At 47.6% G+C, this 26037-nt stretch overlaps 1 protein-coding gene across 1 annotated transcript in view; it reads left to right on the top strand.

Annotated features, from left to right (window-relative positions):
- The window catches only part of DNAH10 (dynein axonemal heavy chain 10), a 952322-nt gene that overhangs the window by 64536 nt on the left and 861749 nt on the right, over positions 1-26037 (top strand). The window contains 1 exon segment of the mRNA XM_029571350.1: positions 19281-19506. Coding sequence (XP_029427210.1) covers positions 19281-19506 — 226 coding nt within the window.

Genomic DNA, 26037 nt, shown 5'->3' on the forward strand with positions numbered 1-26037 from the left:
CGATCCACGCGTCCATGCAAGGTCCTCCTTCAGTCTCTTCTTTTGCGCGGTGCAGTTGCCTCGTGGTCAGTGGAGCTCCAACTTTTTCAAAATTTTCCTCTATTTCTTCAAGTTGTTTTTCAGGTCCTCATTGGGTCCCACTTCACAGTCAAAGCCTCCTCGGTACAGTAGGTCTTTTTCAACCATTTTTTTCCAACTTGCAGTCACTTCCCGATTCCCCACCCCACGGTGTCCGTCGATCATTGACCACATGCAGGGTATTTTTCATGGCATTAACTGGTTTTTGTCGGTGCCTGCAGTGCCCACGGACTATGTCCATCACGGATCCACACGAGGTTTGCATCCTGTGCCTGGGGGCCTTGCACAACGTCCGAGGGTGCCGTCTGTGCGACCAGATGACACCCAAAGGGCATCTGGTGCGCCTCGACAAAATGGAGAAACTTTTCGGAACCCCGAAGTCCTCTATGCCTGCGTTTGTTTCTTCGACGCCTAAGGATTGCGGGGAGCCATCCGAACTGCTCCCCCTCGCGATCACTCTGACTGGTACCTCCAAGGATCGGAGAGAGGGAGATCGATCCTCAATGGGTCTCTCCGCTTTCCCGGACCTCCAGGTCATCGGCTTCCTTGGCACCGGGGAAAGACCGGGCCGAGCACTGGAAATGATCCCTTAAACACCATCACCGATCCCCCTCCAGGCACGGTTTTGAGTCCAGAGTGGCATCTGCGACCACCAAGCCACCATTGAAGCGGCACCGTCCATTTGAGGCCCCATCCTCCAGTGCCCCCGGTAGCCTGAGGTGTTCCCCACCAACCCTAGTGCAGGGCGCTGTGCCTCCTCTGGGACGTGAGGATGAGCTGGCAACGCCTCATCCTCCTCCATCAGTCCTGGCCACCCAGGACTTCAAGGAGGAGTTGGACCGCAGGGTGCAATCGGCGGTGCTCAAAGCGCTACAAAGTGTTGAGCTGCTGGTGCCACTGGCCCCTATATCGGTACCCAAGCCTCCGCCATAGATGTTAGCACCACTGATGGAGTACCTGGACGTCCTTCTTGGCATCCTACTGATGCAACCATTGCCCAAAGGGTCCTCTGCCCAATCGGCCACCAATGCCCTCCACCGGAGCGATACCAATTCTCGGGTCCTCCAAGGAGGAAGATGAAGCTGGTAGGGTGTTCCCTCGCTTACGGTTCCCCAAGCTGTTGCCGGACTCCTCCGGCTTACCATGACCAATGATCCCCCTCCATGTCTGGGGAACCACCGGTGCAGTCAGTGCCCTAGGCCTGCAAAGCCTTCAGAGCCCAGGGCTGATACCCCTCATGGACCTCGCCCTCTGTGTCCTTGTCCAAGTGAGGAAGATGGGCCCTATGACCCCTGGGGTGATAACTCCACAGACTCGTCCTCAGAATACTCAGAAAGCCCTCTCTGGAGGAGTGGTGTCTGTTGCCACCCGAGGACCTGTCTTTTTGCGGGGTTTGTCCCAAGAAGCAAAAAGGTAGGTATTCTAAAAAAGCCGTTAGGAAAACAAAGGGAGTAGATGCCAAGGTCTTTTTCAGTTCTTTATTGAAATGGAGATGTATTTAAATTGTTACAGCCCGACTCTGGCCGAGTTTCGCCGTTCTCACAACGGCTGCCTCAGGGGCTTGTATGTCAATATAGTCTGTATATACGTAATCCGCAATGGCATTGAATCTTATCTCTTTGAAAATGAATCAGAATCTTGATATGATTCTTCTATTGGCTCCTTGCGCATCGCATTCGGTTTAAAGGTCATTACAAGTGGAGACCTTTAATCCGAATGTGATGCTACCCATTAAACACAGGATCTTATTCAAAGCTCTCACTATCATTCATAAAGCGATACACAACACAACACAACACAACACAACATCACGTTAAGGACACAACTTCGACCGCATACATCTTCTAGGCCCATCAGAAGCGCCTACAAAGGCACACTATTTGCCCCTCCTGCAAAAACATTATTAAGGAAGAGAGCACTTTCAACTGCAGGACCTCACCAATGGAATGCTTTCCCCCCCAGACCTGCGCCTCGAACCCAGCCTACCAGAGTTTAAAAAAAAGCTAAAAACCTGGCTCTTTAGGCAAGCTTTCCCACTCACATAATGTAACTAGGTTATCATGATCTGATTCCTTAATTTTCAAGTTTCCTAACCCCTTCTCCCCTTGCCATCCTTCCACACTTCCCCCCCTGAGAATGCGATCCAGCAATCTATCCATTTTATGCCCCCATCTTTATCCTCTTCGGCTCCCCCCCCTCCACCCTGTCCATCTGTTTCATGTTAATCCATCTGGCAAGCCACTGATAATTTGAATTATTAATTGTTATTAATTTGTATTTATTATCAATTTGTTATATTCAGGCTCACTGTTTAACTCGTTATTTGTATAGTTTACGGAGACTCACTGTTACTGTTCCATGTAAAAAGCCCTGGTCAGGCTTGTAAGACCAGGGCAATTTGCCGTTCTATGTAAACCGGATTGATTTGTATCTTATACAGGAATTTCGGTATATAAAAATAATAAATAAATAAATAAATAAAGAATTGAAAAAGACCTTGGCATCTATTCCTTTTGTTTTCCTTTTTACGGAGTTTGTCAGGATTATGGCTAAGGCCATTCCCTTTCAGCTCTTTACGGAGGAGAATGCACGTCATAAGATGCTGGAAGTCTTCCAGTTCATTGACGCTCCTAAGGAAATTGTGGTGATTCTGATCCATGATATTTTTAAGGAACTCCTCCTCCGCATGTGGGAACACCCCATCTCCATCTCCCCAGTTAACAGAAAGGCTGATGCCACCTACTTGGTGCAACAGGCCCTGGGGTTTGATAGGAGACAGTTCCCCCACCAGTTGGTGGTCATGGAGTACACCTTAAAAAAAAGGCCAGGCATTCCTGTACCCATGCCTCCGCTCCTTCGGGACATGAACATAGGGAATTGGATGCAATGGGGTAGATTTTCAGAGCCCTGCTCGCCTAAATCCGCCCAAAACCGGGCGGATTTAGGCGAGCAGGGCCCTGCGCGCCGGGAAGCCTATTTTACATAGGCCTCCCGGCGCGCGCAGAGCCCCGGGACTCGCGTAAGTCCCGGGGTTCTCGGAGGGGGGCGTGTCGGGGGCGTGTCGGGGGGCGGGCCCGGTCGTCGCGGCGTTCCGGGGGCGTGTCGGCAGCGTTTTGGGGGCGGGTACGGGGCGTGGCTACGGCCCGGGGGCGTGGCCGCGCCCCCCGTACCCGCCCCCAGGTCGCGGCCCGGCGCGCAGCAGGCCCGCTGGCGCGCGGGGATTTACGTCTCCCTCCGGGAGGCGTAAATCCCCCGACAAAGGTAAGGGGGGGTTGTAGACAGGGCCGGGCGGGGGGGTTAGGTAGGGGAAGGGAGGGGAAGGTGAGGGGAGGGCAAAGGAAAGTTCCCTCCAAGGCCGCTCCGATTTCGGAGCGGCCTTGGAGGGAACGGGGGGAGGCAGCGCGGCTCGGCGCGCGCAGGCTATACAAAATCGATAGCCTTGCGCGCGCCGATCCAGGATTTTAGTGGATACGCGCGGCTCCGCGCGTATCTACTAAAATCCAGCGTACTTTTGCTTGAGTCTGATGCGCAAGCAAAAGTAGGCTGATCGCGCTTCTTTTAAAATCTACCCCAATGGGAAGGAAGATTTTCCAAGGCGCCATACTGGTTGCCAGTATTGTGGCCTACCAACTCTATTTGACTCTGTACAACTGCAGTCTCTGGAAACGAGTCCAGGATTTTGCGCAGGTCATTTCCCAGCAGCAACAGGAAGCCCTTACAGCCATTGTCTCACTGGGTCTGGAAGCAGGAAAGCATGAGGTGCGTTCCACCTATGATGTTTTTGAAACTGCAGCCTGCTTAGCCGCCGTGGGTATCGGCACCAGAAGAATGGCTTGGCTCCTGGCCTTGGGCATCTGGCCAGATTTATTAGTAAAAATTTGTAACCTATCATTAAAATCATCCATTGTACCTGAAGACTGCAGGGTGGCTAATGTAACCCCAATATTTTAAAAAGGGCTCCAGGAGCAATCCGGGAAACTACAGACCAGTGAGCCTGACTTCAGTGACAGGAAAAATAATGGAAAGTGTTCTAAAGATCAAAATCACAGAACATATAGAAAGACATGGTTTAATGGAACAAAGTTAGCATGGCTTTACCCAAGGCATGTCTTGCCTCACAAATCTTCACTTTTTTGAACAAGTTAATAAACATGTAGATAAAGGTGAACTGGTAGATGTAGTGTATTTGGATTTTCAGAAGGCATTTGACAAAGTTCCTCATGAGAGGCTTCTAGGAAAGTAAAAAGTCATGGGATAGGTGGCAATGTCCTTTTGTGGGTTACAAACTGGCTAAAAGACAGGAAACAGAGAGAAGGATTAAATGGACACTTTTTTTCAGTGGAGGGGAGTGGGCAGGGTCATGCCTCAGGGATCTGTATTGGGACCCGTGCTTTTCAATATATTTATAAATGATCTGAAAAGGAATACGACGAGTGAGGGTAATCAAATTTGCAGATGATGCAAAATTATTCAGACTAGTTCAGTCACAAGCGGATTGTGATAAATTGCAGGAAGACCTTGTGAGACTGGAAAATTGGGCATCCAAATGGCAGATGAAATTTAATGTGGATAAGTGCAAGATGATGCATATAGGGAAAAATAACCCATGCTATAGTTACACAATATTAGGTTCCATATTAGGAGCTACCACCCAAGAAAGAGATCTAGGCGTCATAGTGGATAACACATTGAAATCGTCGGTTCAGTGTGCTGCGGCATTCAAAAAAGCAAACAGAATGTTGGGAATTATTAGAAAGAGAATGGTGAATAAAATGGGAATGTCATGATGCCTTTGTATTGTGCCATGGTGAGACCGCACCTTGAATACTGTCACCGCATTTCAGAAAAGATATAGTTGCGATGGACAAGGTACAGAGAAGGGCAACCAAAATGATAGAGGATGGAACAGCTCCCCTATGAGGAAACACTAAAGAGGTTAGGACTGTTCAGCTTGGAGAAGAGACGGCTGAGGGGGGATATGATAGAGGTGTTTAAAATCATGAGAGGTCTAGAACGGGTAAATGTGAATCGGTTATTTACTCTTTCGGATAACACTGGTAAACAACGTTTTTGCTTCCTTCAAGCTTTTTGGTATTTCAAATAGATTTTTTGATGCTGATACTTCGAAATTTGTACATCACGTAAGGTTTTGAGAAATGGCCAATTTTGTGTTACAATAATTGTGAAATTTTAAAACATCTCACTTATATATATTTTCTTGCTGGACAGTAGTTTTTATGATTTTTAAAATTCATGTCATATTTTTGATGGCCATAAGCAACGTAACATGTAACAGAGACTAACTTTTGTTAGAATTAGTAAGTGTATGGGCCCTTTGGCCGAGATGAGAGGTGGTACCCGCCCAGGGGGAGGAGCCCAGCTGGGCCTCACCATCGGGAGTGGAGTCTCAACTGCGGGATGATATACAGCAGATGTGTAGAAGGAGAAAGAGAGGGTGACCCCGGGAGACCTGCCATGGAGCAGCAGTGCAGACACTGTCGTCAGACTCAGCTCGGAAGACTCAAGTCAGGCAATAGCTGCGGCACTACCCAAGGAGCGGGGGTGCCGGAGGAAGTTACAGTCACTGTAGTACACTGGGTCCGTAGGAATGAACACTCAAGAGGGTTCCTCAGTGGGAGATCACTGTAGTGGTCCGCAGAGCTGGGTACACCGGCGAGGGTTCCTCGAGTAGTCACTGCAATGGTCTGCAGAGCGGGGTACACTGGAGAGAGTTCCCCTAGTAATCATGGCAATGGTCCACAGAGCGGGGTATATCGGAGAGAGGTCCCACATAGATGACACAAACAGGGGTCCACAGTGTGGTACTCACAGTGGCTGAAGATGAGTAGAAATTCCGAGGAAAGCCTTGGGAAGCGAAGCAGGCAGGAGGCCGGGTGAAAGGCCTTCCGAGGACCGGATAGCCCAGAGACGAGGAAGGCCCCCGAGGAGCGGGTACCTTAAAGTCTCACGCCACGGAAGCAGGAACCGGAGCAATGCTGAAAGAGAGAGTAGGTAAATGCAGCAAGTGAACTCGTTGCCAAGTTGCCGACTGTCTGGGCTGGCGAGCTTAAATACCGGAGTAGAGTGACGTCATCTGATGGGGTCGCCCCCGAGGTTCCCGCCATGATGTGGTTAAAGTTGGTTGGGACGTGCGCGCCTAGGGAACCCCAAGGGTAAGATGGCGGTCGGCAGCATCCATGCTGCTTAGGTAGGCCCAGGAACGGAGGCCGGAAGGCCGAGGTGGCTGGCAGAGGCTGCGAGTTCTCCCAACAGACCCAATACAGCAAAAAGAGAGGTGAGCAGCAGCGGTCACAGCCGTCTGTGGCTGCGGAGCGTAACATCTTTTTTTAAAAATACACCAAGAAACTCTGCCTGATCATGCCAGAACTTGCTCAGGCAAGCCCCAGCTCGGCTGCAAGATAAGAACATAAGAACATAAGAAATTGCCATGCTGGGTCAGACCAAGGGTCCATCAAGCCCAGCATCCTGTTTCCAACAGAGGCCAAACCAGGCCACAAGAACCTGGCAATTACCCAAACACCTAGAAGATCCCATGCTACTGATGCAATTAATAGCAGTGACTATTCCCTAAGTAAACTTGATTAATAGCAGTTAATGGACTTCTCTTCCAAGAACTTATCCAAACCTTTTTTGAACCCAGCTACACTAACTGCACTAACCACATCCTCTGGCAACACATTCCAGAGATTTATTGTGCGTTGAGTGAAAAAGAATTTTCTCCGATTAGTCTTAAATGTGCTACTTGCTAACTTCATGGAATGCCCCCTAGTCCTTCTATTATTCGAAAGTGTAAATAACGAGTCACATCTACTCGTTCAAGACCTCTCATGATCTTAAAGACCTCTATGATATCCCCCCTCAGCCGTCTCTTCTCCAAGCTGAACAGCCCTAACCTCTTCAGCCTTTCCTCATAGGGGAGCTGTTCCATCCCCTTTATCATTTTGGTTGCCCTTCTCTGTACCTTCTCCATTGCAACTATATCTTTTTTGAGATACGGCGACCAGAATTGTACACAGTATTCAAGGTGTGGTCTCACCATGGAGCGATATAGAGGCATTATGACATTTTCCGTTTTATTAACCATTCCCTTCCTAATAATTCCTAACATTTTATTTGCTTTTTTGACTGCTGCAGCACACTGAGCTGACGATTTCAATGTATTATCTACTATGACGCCTAGATCTCTTTCTTGGGTGGTAGCTCCTAATATGGAACCTAACATCGTGTAACTACAGCTAGGGTTATTTTTCCCTATATGCAACACCTTGCACTTGTCCACATTAAATTTCATCTGCCATTTGGATGCCCAATCTTCCAGTCTTGCAAGGTCCTCCTGTAATGTATCACAGTCTGCTTGTGATTTAACTACTCTGAATAATTTTGTATCATCTGCAAATTTGATAACGTCACTCATCGTATTCCTTTCCAGATCATTGATATATATATTGAAAAGCACCGGTCCAAGTACAGATCCCTGAGGCACTCCACTGTTTACCCTTTTCCACTGAGAAAATTGACCATTTAGTCCTACTCTCTGTTTCCTGTCTTTTAACCAGTTTGTAATCCACGAAAGGACATCGCCTCCTATCCCATGACTTTTTAGTTTTCGTAGAAGCCTCTCATGAGGGGACTTTGTCAAACGCCTTCTGAAAATCCCAAATACACTACATCTACCGGTTCACCTTATCCACATGTTTATTAACCCCTTCAAAAAATGAAGCAGGTTTGTTAGGCAAGACTTCCCTTGGGTAAATCCATGTTGACTGTGTCCCATTAAATCATGTCTTTCTATATGCTCTACAATTTTGATCTTGAGGATAGTTTCCACTATTTTTCCCGGCACTGAAGTTAGATTCCAACTTGTTTCCATGTAGACGCAGCCTTATATAAGCAGCAGCAATGAGTAGTCTCCTATGCAACGTCTGTGTGAATGAGCGAATTGTACTGCTAAAATTGTTGAGTTTAAAGCTTGTGGATTTAATTTTATATACTTTATGAAATGTCACGCCAATGCCGTAATAGCTGTGACACGTTTTGTTACATCTGTGGTGAGTTTACCTCTGAAAGCACAGAAAAGGAGTATGACTGCACTCATTAAGAAGGCATACGAGTTATACTTCGGGTGCAAAATTGGTGACCAGGACAGAGCATGGGCTCCTCATATATGTTGCGAATCTTCGCCAGTTGTCTGCAAGCTTGGCTGAAAGGTGTGCGACCATCCATGCCGTTTGTCATCCCAATGATATGGAGGGAACAGAAAGATCATATAACTGACCGTTACTTCTGCATGACAAGTGTGTCAAGATACTCATCAAAGAACAGGAAGTTTATTGAGTACCCTAACCTTGCATCGGCAATGAGACAAGTGCCGCATGATGACAGTCTTCCCGTTCCAAAACCGCCAGAGGTGTGAATACTTGATGAAAAGGATGAGGAGGTAGGTGATGATGGCGAGCTGTCGCAGATGGAAGCTGTGGCTAATCCTGACTTTGTTCCATCAACATCCAGCGATCCTCATTTAACAACTCAGTCACAGCTGAACGATCTGGTTAGAGATTTGGCTTTATCAAAGAGTCAGGTGAAGCTGCTTGGGTCAAGGCTGCAAGGATGGAAACTTTTGTCATCTGATACGAAAATTTCAGTATTTCGCAGCCGTCATGAAGATTTGACAAAATATTTCAACCAAGTAGACAGTCTTGAATTTTTGCTGTGACATCAATTGATTGTTTTGTGCTTTCGGATGTGACCATGACCCAACAGAATGGTGACTGTTTATTGATTCATCAATCTTGTTTGAAGGCTGTTTCGCTGCACAATGGCAATATCTATCCATCAATACCTGTCGGACATGCCGTTCATATGAAAGAAATGTGTGAGAACATGCAGCTACTGCTGAACCACATTGAATACTTGAGGTACAACTGGAATTTGTGTGGTGATCTCAAGGTAGTTGCAATTCTACTGGGCCTGCAGCTTGGTTACACCAAGTATTGTTGCTTCCTTTGTGAGTGGGACAGTCGAGCAAGAGATTCGCATAACGTCAGAAAAGTCTGGCCTCTCTGCAAGAAGTTGGTTCGAGGGCAGAAGAATGATCCAAGTAAGATATTTCTTCCACCTTTGCACATCAAACTTGGGCTGATGAAAAACTTTGTTAAGGCAATGAACAAGCAAAGTAAAGACTTTGTGGCAAATGTTTCCAGGCATAACTGACGCCAAGATAAAAGATGGTGTTTTCGTTGGCCCACAGATCCGAGCTGTGATGAAGGACAGCCACTTGATGGTCTTCTGCAAGGTACAGAACGTGTTGCATGGACAGCCTTCAAGAATGTCGTTTGTAACTTTCTAGGCAACTATAAGGCAGCAGACTATGTCGAACAGGTTGAAAATCTGCTTCAGGCATACAGATTGATGAAGTGCTACATGTCATTGAAGATACATTATCTTCATTCCCACTTGGACTTCTTCCCAGACAACTTTGGCACTGTGAGTGATGAACATGGTGAAAGGTTTCATCAAGACATTGTCAAAATGGAGACATGGTATCAAGGCAAATGGAACCCTTCCATGTTGGGTGACTATTGTTGGACTTTCATCTGCGAAGCGTCGGATAGTGATTTCAATGAAAATCTGCGGCAAAACATTTTTAGTTTTGTTTTCAGATGCCAACATTGCCATTATAGCTTATGCCACTACAGACACGTAACAATGCTTAATGTATATCGTACTTTTCTGGCAAACAGTACATGATACAGACATAATATTTATTTATTTATTTAAAAAAAACTTTTATATACCGGTATTAGTATGCATACATCATACCGGTTACAATGTAACTTTAAAGGTAGAAATTACAATGAACAGGGAGGGCGAACAAGGAGGAGTATACAAAGAGCAGGAGGTGGAGGAATTAAAGCAATAAATAAAAACTGCAACGGACTATTTACAGGAATATACAAGGCGTAGGCAAGATACTTGCAGAAGTCGGTGTACTTAATCAGGGTAGGCTTGTCGGAAGAGCCATGTTTTAAGTTTTTTTTCTGAACTTGGCGTAACATGGCTCTAGCCTGAGAGTGGTAGGGAGGGTGTTCCATTGTTTAGGGCCTGCAATGGATAGTGCACGGTCCCTAGTAGAGGAGAGGTGGGCTTTTTTCAAAGGGGGAATGGAGAGGGTGCCTTTGTTGACAGTGCGAGTGGGTCGTTCAGTGCGTATAGGACGAAAGGGTTCATCCAACCAATTGGAATTGTGCGAGTGGATGGACTTGTGCACTATGGTTAGAATTTTGAAGAGAATTCGGGATGCGATGGGGAGCCAGTGGAGTTCTTTGAGTATTGGGGTAATGTGATCAGCTTTCCTTGAGTTGGTGATGACCCTGGCGATGGCATTCTGGAGCATTTGTAAGGGCTTGGTGGTGGAGGAGGGTAGGCCAAGGAAGAGGGCATTACAGTAGTCCAGCTTTGAGGAAAGGGTGGCTTGGACGACGGTGCGGAAGTCATGATAGTGGAGGAGGGGTCTGAGTTTCTTCAGGATGTGAAGCTTGAAGAAACCTTCTTTGAGGATGGAGTTGATCTGTTTTTTGAGATTGAGTTGTTGATCTATGATAACCCCAAGGTCTCTTACTGTGGGTTGGGGTGTTATGACGTTGAAAGCTGGATCGTTGGAGATCGGTGGTTTGGGAGGGAGGTGAGGAGAGATAAGGAGCAGCTCTGTTTTGGAGGAGTTTAGAGCGAGGTGGATGTTGGTGAGGAAGTCATTGATGTTGGCAAGACATGTGTTCCAGAAGGCAAGGGCATCTGAGAGAGAGTTGTGAATGGGAATGACGATTTGAACGTCATCTGCATAGAGGTAGAATTTGAGGGCCGAGGTCTGTGAGGAGCTGACATAGAGGTGTGAGATAAATGTTGAAAAGGGTGGGAGGAGAGGGAGGAGCCTTGTGGGACACCTTGAGACAAGGGATAGAGTGTGGAGTTGGCGTTTCCTATCTTGACGGAGAACTTTCTGTTAGATAAGTAGGATTTAAACCATAGTAGGGCTAGGCCTGAGATGCCTATTTCGGATAGCCGGTTGATGAGGAGGTTATGGTTGATGGTATCAAAGGCAGCTGAGATGTCGAGTAGGGCGAGGAGGTAACAGTTGCCTCGGTCCATGCCTATGAGTAAGTGGTCCGTGAGGGAGAGCAGGAGGGTTTCTGTATTGAGGTATTTACGGAAGCCGTATTGGGCTGGATGCAGAATGTTGTTGCTTTCTAGATATTCTGTAAGTTGGATGTTTACAATCTTTTCCATAATTTTGGATAGGAAGGGCAGGTTAGAGATAGGGCGGAAGTTAGCGGGGTCTTTAGGGTCTAGTGTTGGTTTTTTTAGGAGGGGCTTGACAATAGCTTGTTTAAGAGCATCTGGGACAGAGCCTGAAGAGAGGGAGGAGTTTATGATGTCTGCGATGGGTTTGGATATAGTGTTCGGGATGGAGAGGAGGGATTTTGTGGGAATGGTGTCCTGAAGGGTGGGAAGCTTGGTTTAAGTTTTCTGAGAATAGATTCCACTTCTTTAGCGGAAGTCAGGTCAAGGGTTTGGAGGGTGGGTGAAGTGGGGGAAGGTTGGAAGGAGGGGGAAGGGGAGGTGGATGGAGAAGGGTGTTGAAATCTGCGGAGGATGTTGGTGATTTTTGTGAGGAAATACTGGGCGATTTCTTCGCTCTTAGTGGAGGCATCATTCTCAGGGATAGTGGGCTGAGAGGATTTGGTGAGGTTGGCAACATAATTGAAAAGGGCTTTCGGTTGTACATGTATTGCTGGATCTTAGCTGAAAAGTAGTCTCTTTTTGTTTTGAGGGTGGTTATTCTATATTGGTGAAGGGTAGTTTTGAAACTTGAGGCGAGTTGGGGTGAGGGGGCTTTACGCCAGTTTCTCTCACGCTGCCTGAGGGTATTCTTTAGGGATCTTAGTTCAGTCGTGTACCAGGGTTGATGATTTTTTGTGGGTTGGGTAATGTTACGTCTGGAGATGGGGCATAGTTTGTCAGCAATTTCAAGAGTCATGCTGAGCCAGGATTTGATGGCAGTCTCTGGACTGGAGCAGTCAAGGCTAGTGGATGTGTTGGAAATGGCAAGAGCCAGTTCATCTCCAGATGAACTGGCATAATAAATGCATATTTGTGTCCAGCTTGTTAAAATCTACTTGTTTCATCGAAGGTTCTGGAGGAAACAAAATGTTCCCAGAAAATTTGTTTACCAGTGTAATAGAAGGACTAGGGGGCACTCCATGAAGTTAGCATGTGGCACATTTAAAACTAATCGTAGAAAGTTCTTTTTCACTCCGTTAAACTCTGGAATTTGTTGCCAGGAGATGTGGTTAGTGCAGTTAGTGTAGCTGGGTTTAAAAAAGGGTTGGATAAGTTCTTGGAGGAGAAGTCCATTACCTGCTATTAATTAAGTTGACTTAGAAAATAGCCACTGCTATTACTAGCAACAGTAACATGGGATAGACTTAGTTTTTGGGTACTTGCCAGGTTCTTATGGCCTGGATTGGCCACTGTTGGAGACAGAATGCTGGGCTTGATGGACCCTTGGTCTGACCCAGTATGGCATGTTCTTATGTGGTAGCACAGCTGAAGGGATCATCGTGATACCCTTCAGCAGCTGTCCTCGAGTGCCTCGAAAGGGCTGTCCTCAGCCAGGAAATCCTCCAGGCAAGGTTCTTGAAAACCTTCTTTTTTTATCAGCAGAGAAAATATTACCCTCCGGCCGCTCAGACTCGCCCACCTTGAACCAGTTCCATGGGTCGCCCCGGCCAAGGGCTTTTGAGTGGCTGCGAGGAAGCATAAGTCAGCTGGCAGTTCCCCTGGTGCTCAATTCCACAGTCGACTGCAGGCTCCTCAGCTTCCGCCAGGGGTACCATCTGCTCTTCAGCCAGCTCCCTGAGACCTCCCCTCATGTTCATCATGGGGTTCATCCGCCCATTTGGTCATTCTTAAAATGGAACTCTCCGCCCTCCTTGCAGTGGGTGTAGTGGGACCGGTCCCTCGCCATCAGCAGGGCCAAGGGTTCTACTCAAGGTATTTCTTCATCCCAAAAGGAATGGCGGCTTGTGCCCCATTCTCAATTTTGGGGCATTGAGCAAGTTTTTCATAAGAGAAGAATTCAAGATGGACTCTTTGGGCACGCTGATCCCGCTCCTCCGAAGAGGAGGTTGGCTTTGCTCCCTCAACCTCAAGGAGGCGTACACACATATTGTGATTGTCCCCAATCACAGGAAGTACCTCCGCTTTGTGGTGGGGAGCACACTTTTCCAGTACAAAGTGCTGCCCTTTGGGCTGGCATCGGCACCCTCGCATCTTCATCAAATGCTTAACGGTGATGGCTGCCTACTTCAGGCGTCGCTCTCTCCATGTGTTTCCATATCTGGATGACTGGCTAGTTCCAGGGCCTTGCAAGGCTCCGGCCTTGGGGTTTGTTATCTGACCATGGGGTTTGTTATCAACTTCCCCAGTTCGCACCTCTGTCTGTCCCCACAGCTGGACTTCATAGGCACCAGGTTGGACACGGCGCAAGTGAAAGCTTTTCTGCCCAGAGACCAGGCGATTGCCCTTGCTTCGCTGGCTACCCTCGTCCGCAACAGCGGTAGGGTGCCAGCCTGTCTTCTGCTCTGCCTACTGGGCCACATGGCGGCCTCCGTCCATGTGACTCCCTTGGCCTCCCTCCGCATGAGGAGCCCCCAGTGGGCCTTGCGGTCCCAGTGGCAGCAGGCATCTCAGGATGTAGAGCTTCCGGCCACTCTCACGGACCCTCTGAGGATATCTCTGGCCTGGTGGTAAGCTCTCTCCAATCTGGAACGCTCTCTTCCCTTCCAGCCCACACTGCCCCAGATGACTCTCACCACCCAATGCTTCCCCCTAGAGGTGGGGAGCCCACACGAACAGCCTACACACACAAGGACCGCTGCCGAGGCTCATTGCCAGATAAACTTTCTGGAGCTTTCAGCGATACGGTATGCCTTGAGGGCATTGGAGGATCAGTTGTCATCCAAGGAAGTTCTGATCTGGACAGACAATCAGGTCACAAACAGGGTGGCACAGGCTCATTTCTCCTCTGCCAAGAGGTGGTGTAGGTTTGGAACTGGGCCCTCTCCCAAGGGATGTATCTGTGGGCAATCTACCTATCAGATGACTTCAATGTGCTGTTGGACTGCCTCAGCCAGTCCTTCCAATCACACGAGTGGTCCCTCAACCCAGCGGTGGCAGCAGACTTGTTCCGCTGATGGGGTACGCTGGATGTGGACCTGTTTGCCTCCCTTCTCAACCACAAGGTGAGCAGGTTCTGGTTCCTAGTGGTGGGGAATGGCCATCCGGCCTGCGATGCATTCTTCTTCACTGGGGGCAGGGCCTCCTGTACGCATACCCCCATCTACCACTCCTTTCAAAGACTCTGTCAAAGCTTCAGCAGGACAGGGGGGACCCTCCTGGTCTCGGCAGGTTTGGTTCCCACTTCTCCAGGACCTGTCGGTGCATGCATCCATTCCACTGGGGACGGCGCCCAACCTCCTATCACAGAACCAGGGCACCTTGTGCCACCTGAACCTCCAGGCACTGGCCCTCACGGCTTGGATGTTGAGCACATAATCCTCCAGCCATTACAGCTCTCGGACTGTGTTTCCTGGGTTCTGGTAAGTCCCAAAAACCTTCGACCAGGAAGTCCTATGGCTCAGAAGGGAAGCGTTTTTTCCATTTGGTGTGGAGGGCATGGGTTAGACCCATTCTCGTGCCCTCTCCCCCAGCTGCTGGACTACCTGTGGCACTTGTCCAAGTCTGGGTTTCAGACCAGTTCTGTCAGGGTGCACCTTAGCACTGTCAGCGAGTATCACTGGGGTGTCGCTGGTACACCTGTTTCAGACCAGCCCCTAGTTGGCCATTCATGCGGGGTCTCCTCCAGCTGAAGCCCCCTGTTCGGCCACTGATGGTGCCCTGGGACCTCAATGTTTTCCTGGCAAGACTGATGCGGCCTCCCTTTGAGCCACTGCACTTCTGTGACCTGAAGTTCATCACCTGGAAAGTCATATTCCTGGTGCAATCACTTCAGCTCGTCTGGTCAGTGAACTTCAGGCCCTGATTACGTATGCACCGTATAGGAAGTTCTTCCACAACCGTGTGGTTCTGTGTATGCATCCTAAGTTCCTGCCCAAGGTTTGTGACTGATTTCCATATCAATCAGTTGATTGTTTTGCTCACCTTTTTCCCGAGGCCTCATTCCCACCCAGGGGAACGGACTCTCTACACCCTGGACTGTAAATGGGTTTTAGTCTTCTATCTAGATCGCATGGTGAGCCACAGGCAGTCCACCCAGCTCTTTGTGTCACTTGACTCCAGCAGGCTTGGAGTGGCAGTGGGCAAGCAGACCTTGTCTGGACAAGTGCAAGGTGTTGCATATAGGGAAAAATAACCCCCTGCTAGAGTTACACGATGTTAGGTTCCATATTAGGAGCTACCACCCAGGAAAAAGATCTAGCATCATAACATAAGAAATGCCATGCTGGGTCAGACCAAGTGTCCATCAAGCCCAGCATCCTGTTTCCAACAGAGGCCAAACCAGGCCACAAGAACCTGGCAATTACCCAAACACCAAGAAGATCCCATGCTACTGATGCCAGTAATAGCAGAGGCCATTCCCTAAGTCAACTTGATTAATAGCAATTAATGGACTTCTCCTCCAAGAACTTATCCAAACCTTTTTTAAACCCAGCCTCAGTAACTGCACTAACCACATCCTCTGGCAACAAATTCCAGAGCTTAATTGTGCATTGAGTGAAAAAGAATTTTCTCCGATTAGTCTTAAATGTGCTACTTGCTAACTTCATGGAATGCCCCCTAGTCCTTCTATTATCCGAAAGTGTAAATAACCGATTCACATCTACTCATTCAAGACCTCTCATGATTTTAAAGACCTCTATCATATCCCCCCTCAACCATCTCTTCTCCAAGTCTGAACAGCCCTATCCTCTTCAGCCTTTCCTCATAGGGGGAGCTGTTCCATCTATCTATCTATCTATCTATCTATCTATCTATTTATTTATTTATTTAAAGGTTTTTCTATACCGACGTTCATTAGATACATCACATCGGTTTACATTGTAACATGAACAGTAGCAAAAATTTGCTTTTACAGGGAACATCTGAGTTAAAACAATATAGTTGTGGTTACAGGGGGAAGGGAAAGGGGGAGAGAAAAGTGGATGAAACAAACATGAGTATAGATGGAAGGGTATTAGGAGTTTGAGGGTTGTGGGCTCAGGTAAGGTATATATATAACTGGGTAAAGAGTATATATGGAAAGGCAGGTTACTATTTACAATTAGGGTAAATTATTTATAGAAAAAAGCAGTAATTTATTACATCTTGTACAGGTATTGACAGTTGGGGGGGGGGGGGATAATGGTGTGGAAGAGTGTGTATATGATGGGTTAGGTGTATGCTTGCAAGAACAACCAGGTTTTTAGTTTTTGTTTGAATTTTTGTGAGCTTGGTTCTTGTCTAAGATCGGGGGGTAAAGTGTTCCATAGTCTAGGGCCTGCGATGGAGAGGGACCACTCTTTGGTGGAGTTGTAATGGGTAAGTTTGGATGAGGGTGTGTTTAAAATTGCTGTGTGTTGGGGTCGGGATGGTCTATTGGTGCTAAGGAAGGCTAAGGAGTCGTTAAGCCATTTCATATTTTGGTTATAGAGGGTTTGTGTATGATGTTGAGGGTTTGTATTGGATGCGTTGTTGTATGGGTAGACAGTGTAGATGTTTGAGGGTCGGGGTGATGTGTTCATTCCTTCTAGTGTTGGTGAGAATGCGAGCAACTGAGTTCTGGAGCAGTTGGAGTGGGGCGATGTGGATTTTGGGAAGGCCCTTTATCATTTTGGTTGCCCTTCTCTGTACATTGTCCATCGCAACTATATCTTTTTTGAGATGCAGCAACCAGAATTGTATACAGTATTCAAGGTGGCGGTCTCACCATGGAGCGATACAGAGGCATTATGACAATTTCCATTTTGTTAATCATTCCCTTTTTAATAGTTCCTAACATTCTGTTTGCTTTTTTGACTGCTGCAGCACACTGAGCCGACAATTTCATAGTATTATCCACTATGATATATCCAAAATGATAAAGGGGATGGAACAGCTCCCCTATGAGGAAAGGCTGAAGAGGTTAGGGCTGTTCAGCTTGGAGAAGAGACGGCTGAGGGGAGATATGATAGAGGTCTTTAAGATCATGAGAGGTCTTGAATGAGTAGATGTGAATCGGTTATTTACACTTTCGGATAATAGAAGGACTAGGGGGCATTCCATGAAGTTAGCAAGTAGCACATTTAAGACTAATCGGAGAAATTATTTTTCACTCAATGCACAATTAAGCTCTGGAATTTGTTGCCAGAGGATGTGGTTAGTGCAGTTAGTGAGGCTGTGTTTAAAAAAGGTTTGGATAAGTTCTTGGGAGGAGATGTCCATTAACTGTTATTAATCAAGTTAGACTTAGGGAATGGCCTCTGCTATTACTGGCATCAGTAGCATGGGATCCTTCTTGGTGTTTTGGGTAATTGCCAGGTTCTTGTGCCCTGGTTGGACCTCTGTTGGAAACAGAATGCTGGGCTTGATGGACCCTTGATCTGACCCAGCATGGCAATTCTTATGCTCTTAACTGGCTGGTAGATTGCATTGCCTTCTGCTACGTGCAGGCGGGCCTTCAGCTAACCAGCAGGGTAAAGGCTCCCTATGTGCGGGCTATTGGCAGCAATTGTGGCTCATTTGTTGTGCAGTCCCTGTCACAGAAATTTTGCTGGGCCGCAACCTGGAGCTCCACACATTTGAGGTTCACTACTGCCTTGACAGTGATAGCCGTCAGGACAGTGCCCTTCGGTCAGTCCGTCCTGCATAACCTGTTCCAGACCTGAATCCAACTTTCTCTGCTCGTGCTTCTTGTGGGATCCAGGCCATTTTCCTGTTACCCACAGCGCCGCAGTTGTGTTATGCCCGTTGGCATGTTGTTTGGTCGCTGTTGGTCTCTGTAACTGAACATGATGATCTGGAGCTCTGTACTCACCCACATGTGAGGACTACCATCTTGCTTGTCCTAGGAGAAAGCGCAGTTGCTTACCCATAACAGGTGTTCTCCTAGGACAGCAGGATGTTAGTCCTCAGGAATCCCGGTCACCTCCCCACAATGTTGGGTTCACCTTTGATTTGTTATTTTATTTTTTACTCATCTGTTTTTGCTATATTACGAGATTGAAGGGGAACCTCACCTGGACACATAGATAGTAGCAGACTGGGCATGCTCAGACTGCTGGCCAAAGCTTTTAGAAACTTTGACAAAGGTTTTCCATGCTGGGCTCCATCGAATGATGTCACCCACATGTGAGGACTAACATCCTGCAGTCCTAGGAGAATACCTGTTACAGGTAAGCAACTGCACTTTATATATGATGGTCACCTTTTCTCTCTATAAATGTTGGGGAGTATTCAGCTTTTTATTAGAGTCGGGTCTTATCTTTCATGATTATCACAAAACATAGCAGCATAGTAAATGATGGCAGAAAAGATTAAATTGACTCATCCAGTCTTCCCAGTTACCATTCAGGCAGAAGGGGATGTGAGAAACTTGGATAAATATGCAAAGTAAACAAACAACAAATCCTGTAAAACTTACAGATATATGCAGTAACTTTTGATTGGTCAGTGGAGTATTTCACTAAAAGACATTAGAATGCACTTATGTTTTTCTGCCTGACAATCTAATTTAGTTTCCCAAATCTGTCCTAGTGATTCATATCATTATTTTATTTGTGACATACTTTTCCACCAAGAGAGTTCAAAGCGAGTTTCAGACAGCTAAAGAAAGATACAATAGATCAGTTACAAGACAGTATAGTTCAGACAGTTAAGAAAGAGACAAGTACAATAGGTCACACAAGATACATGTATTAGTATAGTTCATTAGCATTTAAATATAGGACCCCACAGCCAGTTCGATTTTCAAGATCTCCACAATGAATGTGTGAAATCAATTTGCATATATTGTAGACCCAGTATATGCACATTTATCTAATGCATATTCATTCTGGATATAAAAAAAAAAATCCAGTTGACTGTGGGGTCCCTAGGACAAAGTTGGGAAGCCCTGATCTAAGTTCTTGTATTTGTTTGTTTTGTAGGTTTTTATGCCTCTGTTGTCCTATAATCATCACAAAAATGAAGAGGTTTCCCTTCTAAAGAAATCTGAAATCAAACCAGGATCTGAAGAACACCTTGTTGCTATTCCTTCCCAACACAAAGAACATGTTTTAGAGTCACCCAGCGTTCATCTCATAAGGGATGAGTTTTTAATGACCATGCAAAAGTTTTATGACCATATTCAGACAACAATACATCAGATAGAGGGCAAGTCTTTTGACTGCTTTGGTGTTTATGTTTTTTGAAGTGTGTTAATATTATTAAACTCTTAGAATAGAAAATGACAAAAAAGGCCTTTTTGAATAAGGCTCATAATAATAAAATAAGTTATAGATGTTGTGACCAGGGAGGTGGACTCTTGGGCCGGCCGTACGGAGATGAGATGGAAGGACAGGTGGACTCCGCTGAGAGGAGAAGGCTGGGGTGGCGGCTCGGAACCGGGTCCCCACGGGAGGAGCCCGTGGGGACCCGGACCGCTGGGACTTAGGTGGATTCCCTTGTGCCGATGGACAGCAGTGTGAAGACGATCCAAGTATTGGGCAGGCGCCAAACCAGGAGCACGGGAAGACGAACCGGAGTCAAGAACCAGGAAGGCAATCCGAAGGAATGGCAAGCTGGAACCTGGAGCAGCAAACTGAAGCAGGAGTGCAAGCAGGATCAGGAGCGGCAGCTGGAGCAGGAACAAACAGCTAGGTCAGGACAGGATCCGGATCAGGAGCAGAAGCGGAGACAGGAACAAGGAGAAGCAAGGAACAGCAACTATCTACTCACCAGGAGTGGACCCTCGTTGCAAGGCAAAGATCTTCGGTCAGACGCCGGGTTTAAATCCCTGCCAGTGTCTGACATCATCTCTGGGGGCTGGTCGCGGTTTCGCGCCAGAGTCTCTTTAAAAGGTTCCCCCTCACGCGCGGGTGCCTATGGGGGGCGGAGCCAAGACTCTGAGCTCGGCGGTGTCCCCTCTCGTGGAGACGCCGCCATAGAGAGGCCCAAGTAGGCCCAACGGATCCCGGAGTCTGCTGCCGACTCCCCGGGGAGGGAAGAGTTAAGGACCCTGTTGCGATCCTCGCGACCGGGACCGCAACAATAGAGGGGCCAGCCCAATGACTCTGGCAGACATGTGTGCTAATGGGTAAAGATCTGGGCTAAATGTCTGATCCTGGTTGCTTAGGTCAGCTGAGGCTGGGGATGCTGTCGAGGAAGGCCCCCAACCATCACACAGCATTGAGAGCTAGAGACTAGACACCGGAAGGATAATTTTCAAAGCCATTTTCATGGGTAGAAACAGTGCTTTACCTGCATAAATGACCTTTTAGAAAATTGCCTGCCCTGTATGTGGATAAATTAAGCTCATAGGGGCTTTTTGTGCGTGTTTATTTATTTATTTAGTACACATTTTCTGCAATTCTAAAAAATCACTGCAGATTACAATAAAACCTACATCAAAATACACAACAAAAGCAAATGTAAATAAATTTCAGTTCCCAAAATATATTAAAATTTAAACAAACCATTGCTTAAGAAGAAGTATTTTTTACCACTGTGAATTTCTAAGGCAGAGTATTCTAAAGTTCTGGTGCATAAACAGAAAATGCTTTAGAGCGTGTAGAATATAGACGATATTCTGCAATGGAGAGGACAGTAAGCAAACACTGTGCTTGTGAACGCAAGGTTCCCCTAGGTATATACCAAGACACCTTATTTTCAAACAAAAGGAGTCCAAATGAATAGCTTTATGAAGTTGTGTTAAAGACGTAAACTTAATCCTTTGAGAAACTGGTAACCAATGAAAGCTCATCAAATATAATAGCTATGCACTGGAGAGAACATAATACAGATCGCATGACAGCATTTTGGATCAATTGCAAATTCCTTATCCTTCTGCCTACCAGTAAGAACATGTGGGTTATGTCCCTTCATCCATTATCTGAAAGAAGAGTTGTATTTATTTTTTTTTTGGATGACGTATGTCATAAATGGAACCGGTTCTCTGCCTCTAGCTACTGGATGGAGGATTGAACAAAGCTCATCCTGAAGATTTTATTTTTAGATGAGATATTTACCAGAAGATAGCTTTTATACTGTTTTCTATACAGCTGCTATTGCAGATCTGCAAAACATGAAGTAAATATTTAGGTAACCTCATATATAATGAGGTAGATCTTTAAAGAGTACGCGCAACTGGCGCGAACAAAAGTACGCCTGATTTTATAAGATACGCGCGTAGCCGCGCGTATCTTATAAAATCCAGGGTCGGAGCGCGCAAGGCTGCACAAAATCGGCAGCCTGCGCGCACCGAGCTGCGCAGCCTGCCTCTGTTCCCTCCGAGGCCGCTCCGAATCGGAGCGGCCTCGGAGGGAACTTTCCTTCCGCATCCCCTCCCTTCCCCTACCTAACCCACCCCCCGGCCCTACCTAAATCCCCCCCCCCACCTTTGTTGGGCAAGTTACGCCTGCTTAAAGCAGGCGTAACTTGCATGCACCGCCTTGCATCCCCCGGCACAGGCCGCAGTGCCGGGGGACTCGGGACCGCCCTCCCCATCCCGCCCCGAACCCGTCGCCACACCCCCGGACCGCTCCGGACCGCCCCTGACCCCGGATACGCCCCCCGGACACGTCCCCTCCCACCCCTTTTACGAAGCCCCGGGACTTACGCGCGTCCCGGGGTTTTGCGCGCACCGGCAGCCTATGCAAATAGGCGTGCCGGTGTGCGAGTGCCCTATGGGGTAGATTTTTAAAAATGGCGCGTTCGCGTACTTTTGTTCGCGCTCCAGTCGCAAACAAAAGTACGCTGGATTTTAGTAGATACGCGCGTAGCCACATGTATCTGCTAAAATCCAGGATCGGCGCGCGCAAGGCTGCCGATTTTGGGCAGCTGGCGCGCGCCGAGCCGCGCAGCCTGCCTCCGTTCCCTCCGAGGCCGCTCCGAAATCGGAGCGGCCTCGGAGGGAACTCGCTTTCACCCTCCCCTCACCTTCCCCTCCCTTCCTCTACCTAACCCACCCCCCCCGGCCCTATCTAAACCCCCCCCTACCTTTCTGCACGGATTGCAGCCTCCCAGCAGGCTGCTGGCGCGCCGAGACGCGATCCGGGGGCGGTTCCGGAGGGCGCGGCCACGCCCACGAACCGACCCGGCCCGAAACCACGCCCCCGGGCCCTCCCTCAAAACGCCGCGTCCTGCCCCCAAAACGCCGTGCCGATCGGCCCCGCCCCCGACACACCCCCGACTGAAAACCCCGGGACTTACGCGAGTCCCAGGGATCTGCGCGCGCCGGCGGCCTATCGAAAATAGGTGCGCCGGCGCGCAAGGCCCGGCTCGCGTAAATCCAGGCGAATTTACGCGAGCAGGGCTTTTAAAATCCGCCCCTATGGGGGTAATTTTCAAAAGGAATTGCATGCATAAGTGTATCTACTATTGTAGCAATTTTCAAAAGCCATTTACTTGAATAAAGTGCACTTACGTGAGCAAATCCTATGGACAATTCATGGCATATATTGTAGCAATTTCAAAAGCCCACTTACACGAGTAAAGTGTATTTACTCGAGTAAAATCCAGTTTTAAGTGAGTAAATGCTTTTTAAAATCAGGCCCTTTGTGCGTAAATCCGGTAGGATTTACGCGCGCAGGGGTTTTTAAAATCTACCCCAAATGAGTTTCAATAATCCAGATGTGTTAAAACAACAGTTTGCATGACTAACCTAAAATCCAGCAAAGAAAGAATATTCTTTAAAGGTTTAAGCAGATGTAGTTTAAAAAAAATAAACTTTGAGTACTCTCTTAGGTCTATATTTTCTAAAACACCATGGCAGCGTGAATCGCGCGGTGAGGGGGCGAGCCTGCGAAAGCCGGCAGCAATCGCACCTCTGCGGTGCGATCGTTGCCGGCTTTCGCATCCAATAGTGCCATCATAAAAGGTGGTGCTATTGGGCTTGAAATGGGCAGCGAAAAGGCTCCTTACCTTTTCGCTGTCCACGCTGTCTTCGCGGCGTCTGCTCCGACTCCTCCTCTTCCAGGGCAGATGCTGCCCCAACTTCACCCCTTTTTAGCTATCGCACACGAAAAGGGACGTGCAAAATGTCCCTTTTTGCGTGCGCTAGCTTAAAAAAAAAAATGACCCCCTTAATCTGTGCTTTTAATTCTAACCTTGAGGCCAATATGACTGCCAGGTTTCTAGCTTCCTCATGAACGAGGTTAGTCTCACTAGGGAAGTTTTATGGTAATTAAAAACATTATCTGCGGGCCATTGTTTAATAATCATGATTTTACTATTAAATGATTACACTGGAAATTCTCCACTATTATCACTAGGAATATAAGATTGCACATCATCTGCATATATATATCAGGTTTAAGGATTTTAAAATATGACTTAAAGGTAATAAAAATATATTAAATTGAACAGTGGACAAAGAAGACCCCCGAGAGACTCACAAAAAAAAAAAATGTGATGTACCAAACAGATATATCATTACCCATTCTAACCTGTTTTCTGTCTTGTGAACCTGAATCAAACCATGCCAAATAGTTCCCCCAATTCCATCCCTACTAGATGATTAATCAATTTTAGATGAGGACAGTGTCAAAGGCAGAAGCAATATCCAATTGAACTAATATCTCATTATGACTACTATTTATCTAGACTGTGATGTGATGTATATCATCTAAGAAGGAGACTAATAAAGTCTAAACCCCTCGACCCTTATGAAAACCAAATTGCCTCTCATCTCAAACATTGTCCTCCATTAAAAAAATCATCCTACTGAATAAAGACCCTTTTCTATTATATTTTAGCAATTGAACATAAATTTGAAAAAGGGAGCAATTTACAAGTGAAAAGGAGGAACCAGAGGGATCCTTTATTCTCACAGGACAAGCAGGATGTTAGTCCTCACAAATGGGTGACATCGAGGATGGAGCCCTGTACGGAAAACTTTTCTGTCAAAGTTTCAACAAGCTTTGACTGACACTGGCACACTGGGTGCACTGAGCATGCCCAGCCTGCAATTATCCCTGTGAGCCACAGGTGTCTCCCTCAGTCTTCTTTTTTCCGCTCTGCAGTCAGCATAGCGGTTGGAGCTCTGTGAGGATTTTTTAACTAATTACCTCATGGAAACACTTAACTTTTCACTTCAAAAAACACTTTTCCCTGCACAGGTCTCCCTCCGCGTACGTTTTTACGACGCTCGGTGAGTACTAATTCTTATTTTTCGGTCGGTTTCTGTCACTATCTTAAGGCTGTTAACTGACTGAAGCCTTCCCTTCCCCCATTTTTCAGTTAGCTTTCAACAGCTTGCGAGTATCTCTGTGACACTCTGCTTGCTTATGCTAGTGGGGTAGGGATTTTTTTCCTTAACTTTAGGACCTCTGTAGCTTCAAGTCCTTCGTTCCCTGGTACCCTCACGCAGTCGATACCCTATCGCTACACCGGGACCCTCCTAAACCGCCCTGGGCTTTTATATGTCATCAGCGCCCCTCCCCCCACGGTGCCCTGATGCCTTTATCCATGTTTTTTGCTTTTCAGTGCTACCAGGCTTTTTCCTCCTACGCACTGTTTTTTTCCTTGGGCTTCCTCGGTGCCGTCCCTACCCGGATGCATGCCATTGACGCACACGCTGTTAGTCACTGCCATGCATACTCGGGTCGCCGCCACCGCTGCCCGAGACACTTTTTAACGATCCCAGGGTCACTTCATCGATGCCACCCCCCCTTTTGGGGATGCCATCGATGCCCCATCCTCCCCACCGATGTCCAGCCCTTTTCCATCGGTGGGCATCGGTGCCACATCGATTCGTCGGTGGGCATCGATGCCGGATGGTCCCCATCGGTGGACATCGGTGCCGGATGGTCCCCATCGATGGACATCGGTGCCGGATGGCTTGTCCGTCGATGGCATTGGTGCCGGATGGCCGTCCGTCGATGGCATCGGTGCCAGGTCCTTTTGCATCGATGGACACCGATGCCCAGGTGTTTCATCCATGGGCATCTATGTTAGAATGCATCCATCGAGGGCAGTCGATGCCAGGCTGCTCCCATCGGTGAAATTCGATGCCCAGGTGGGTCCCATTGGTGGGTATCCATGCCGGCTCGATTCCGTGGATGGGCGTTGATGCCAATGCCAGCCTTATGGCTGGCATCGATGCCCATGCCGATTCCAGGACTGGCGTTGATGCCGGGATGGAATTCATCGACTGGGAGATCCATGCCATCGATTCCATACGTGTCCATATCGATGCCACCGACACACGTGTCTGGGGCAACCGATGCCATGTACACTTGGAAATCTGAGTCTGTCCAAATCGATACCGTCAACGTCTGTGGCCCTATAGTTGATGCCCGTGGCCATGCCACAAACGGCATAAATGCCCGCCTCCATGCATCGATGCCCTCGACACCTCCGTTTTCCTTCGGTGTCCTTGACGCCCTATTGATTCGACTTCGACTCAGTCGATGCCGGTATCTTTTTCAATAACGGCAATGTTTTTCGATTATTCGATTCCACATCGTTTCAAAGATACCTATGCCACTGCTGTCAGTGCCCGTCACTGTCATCATTCTCCTGGCCAGTCATCGACGATTTTTCATACCCATTTTGATGATATCCTCGAAGCCCCTTAGGTTGCCTTCAATATCGTCAATACCGACATAGCACCGCCACATAATACCCTCGCCTCCTCACATTGCTCCACGCTTTGGGTTCTTTTTTAAGCCCCGTATTAGCTTAAGACACTCCATTGTGTCAGGA

The sequence above is a fragment of the Rhinatrema bivittatum genome, chromosome 11 (assembly GCF_901001135.1).
Source record: "Rhinatrema bivittatum chromosome 11, aRhiBiv1.1, whole genome shotgun sequence".
NCBI lineage: Eukaryota > Metazoa > Chordata > Amphibia > Gymnophiona > Rhinatrematidae > Rhinatrema > Rhinatrema bivittatum.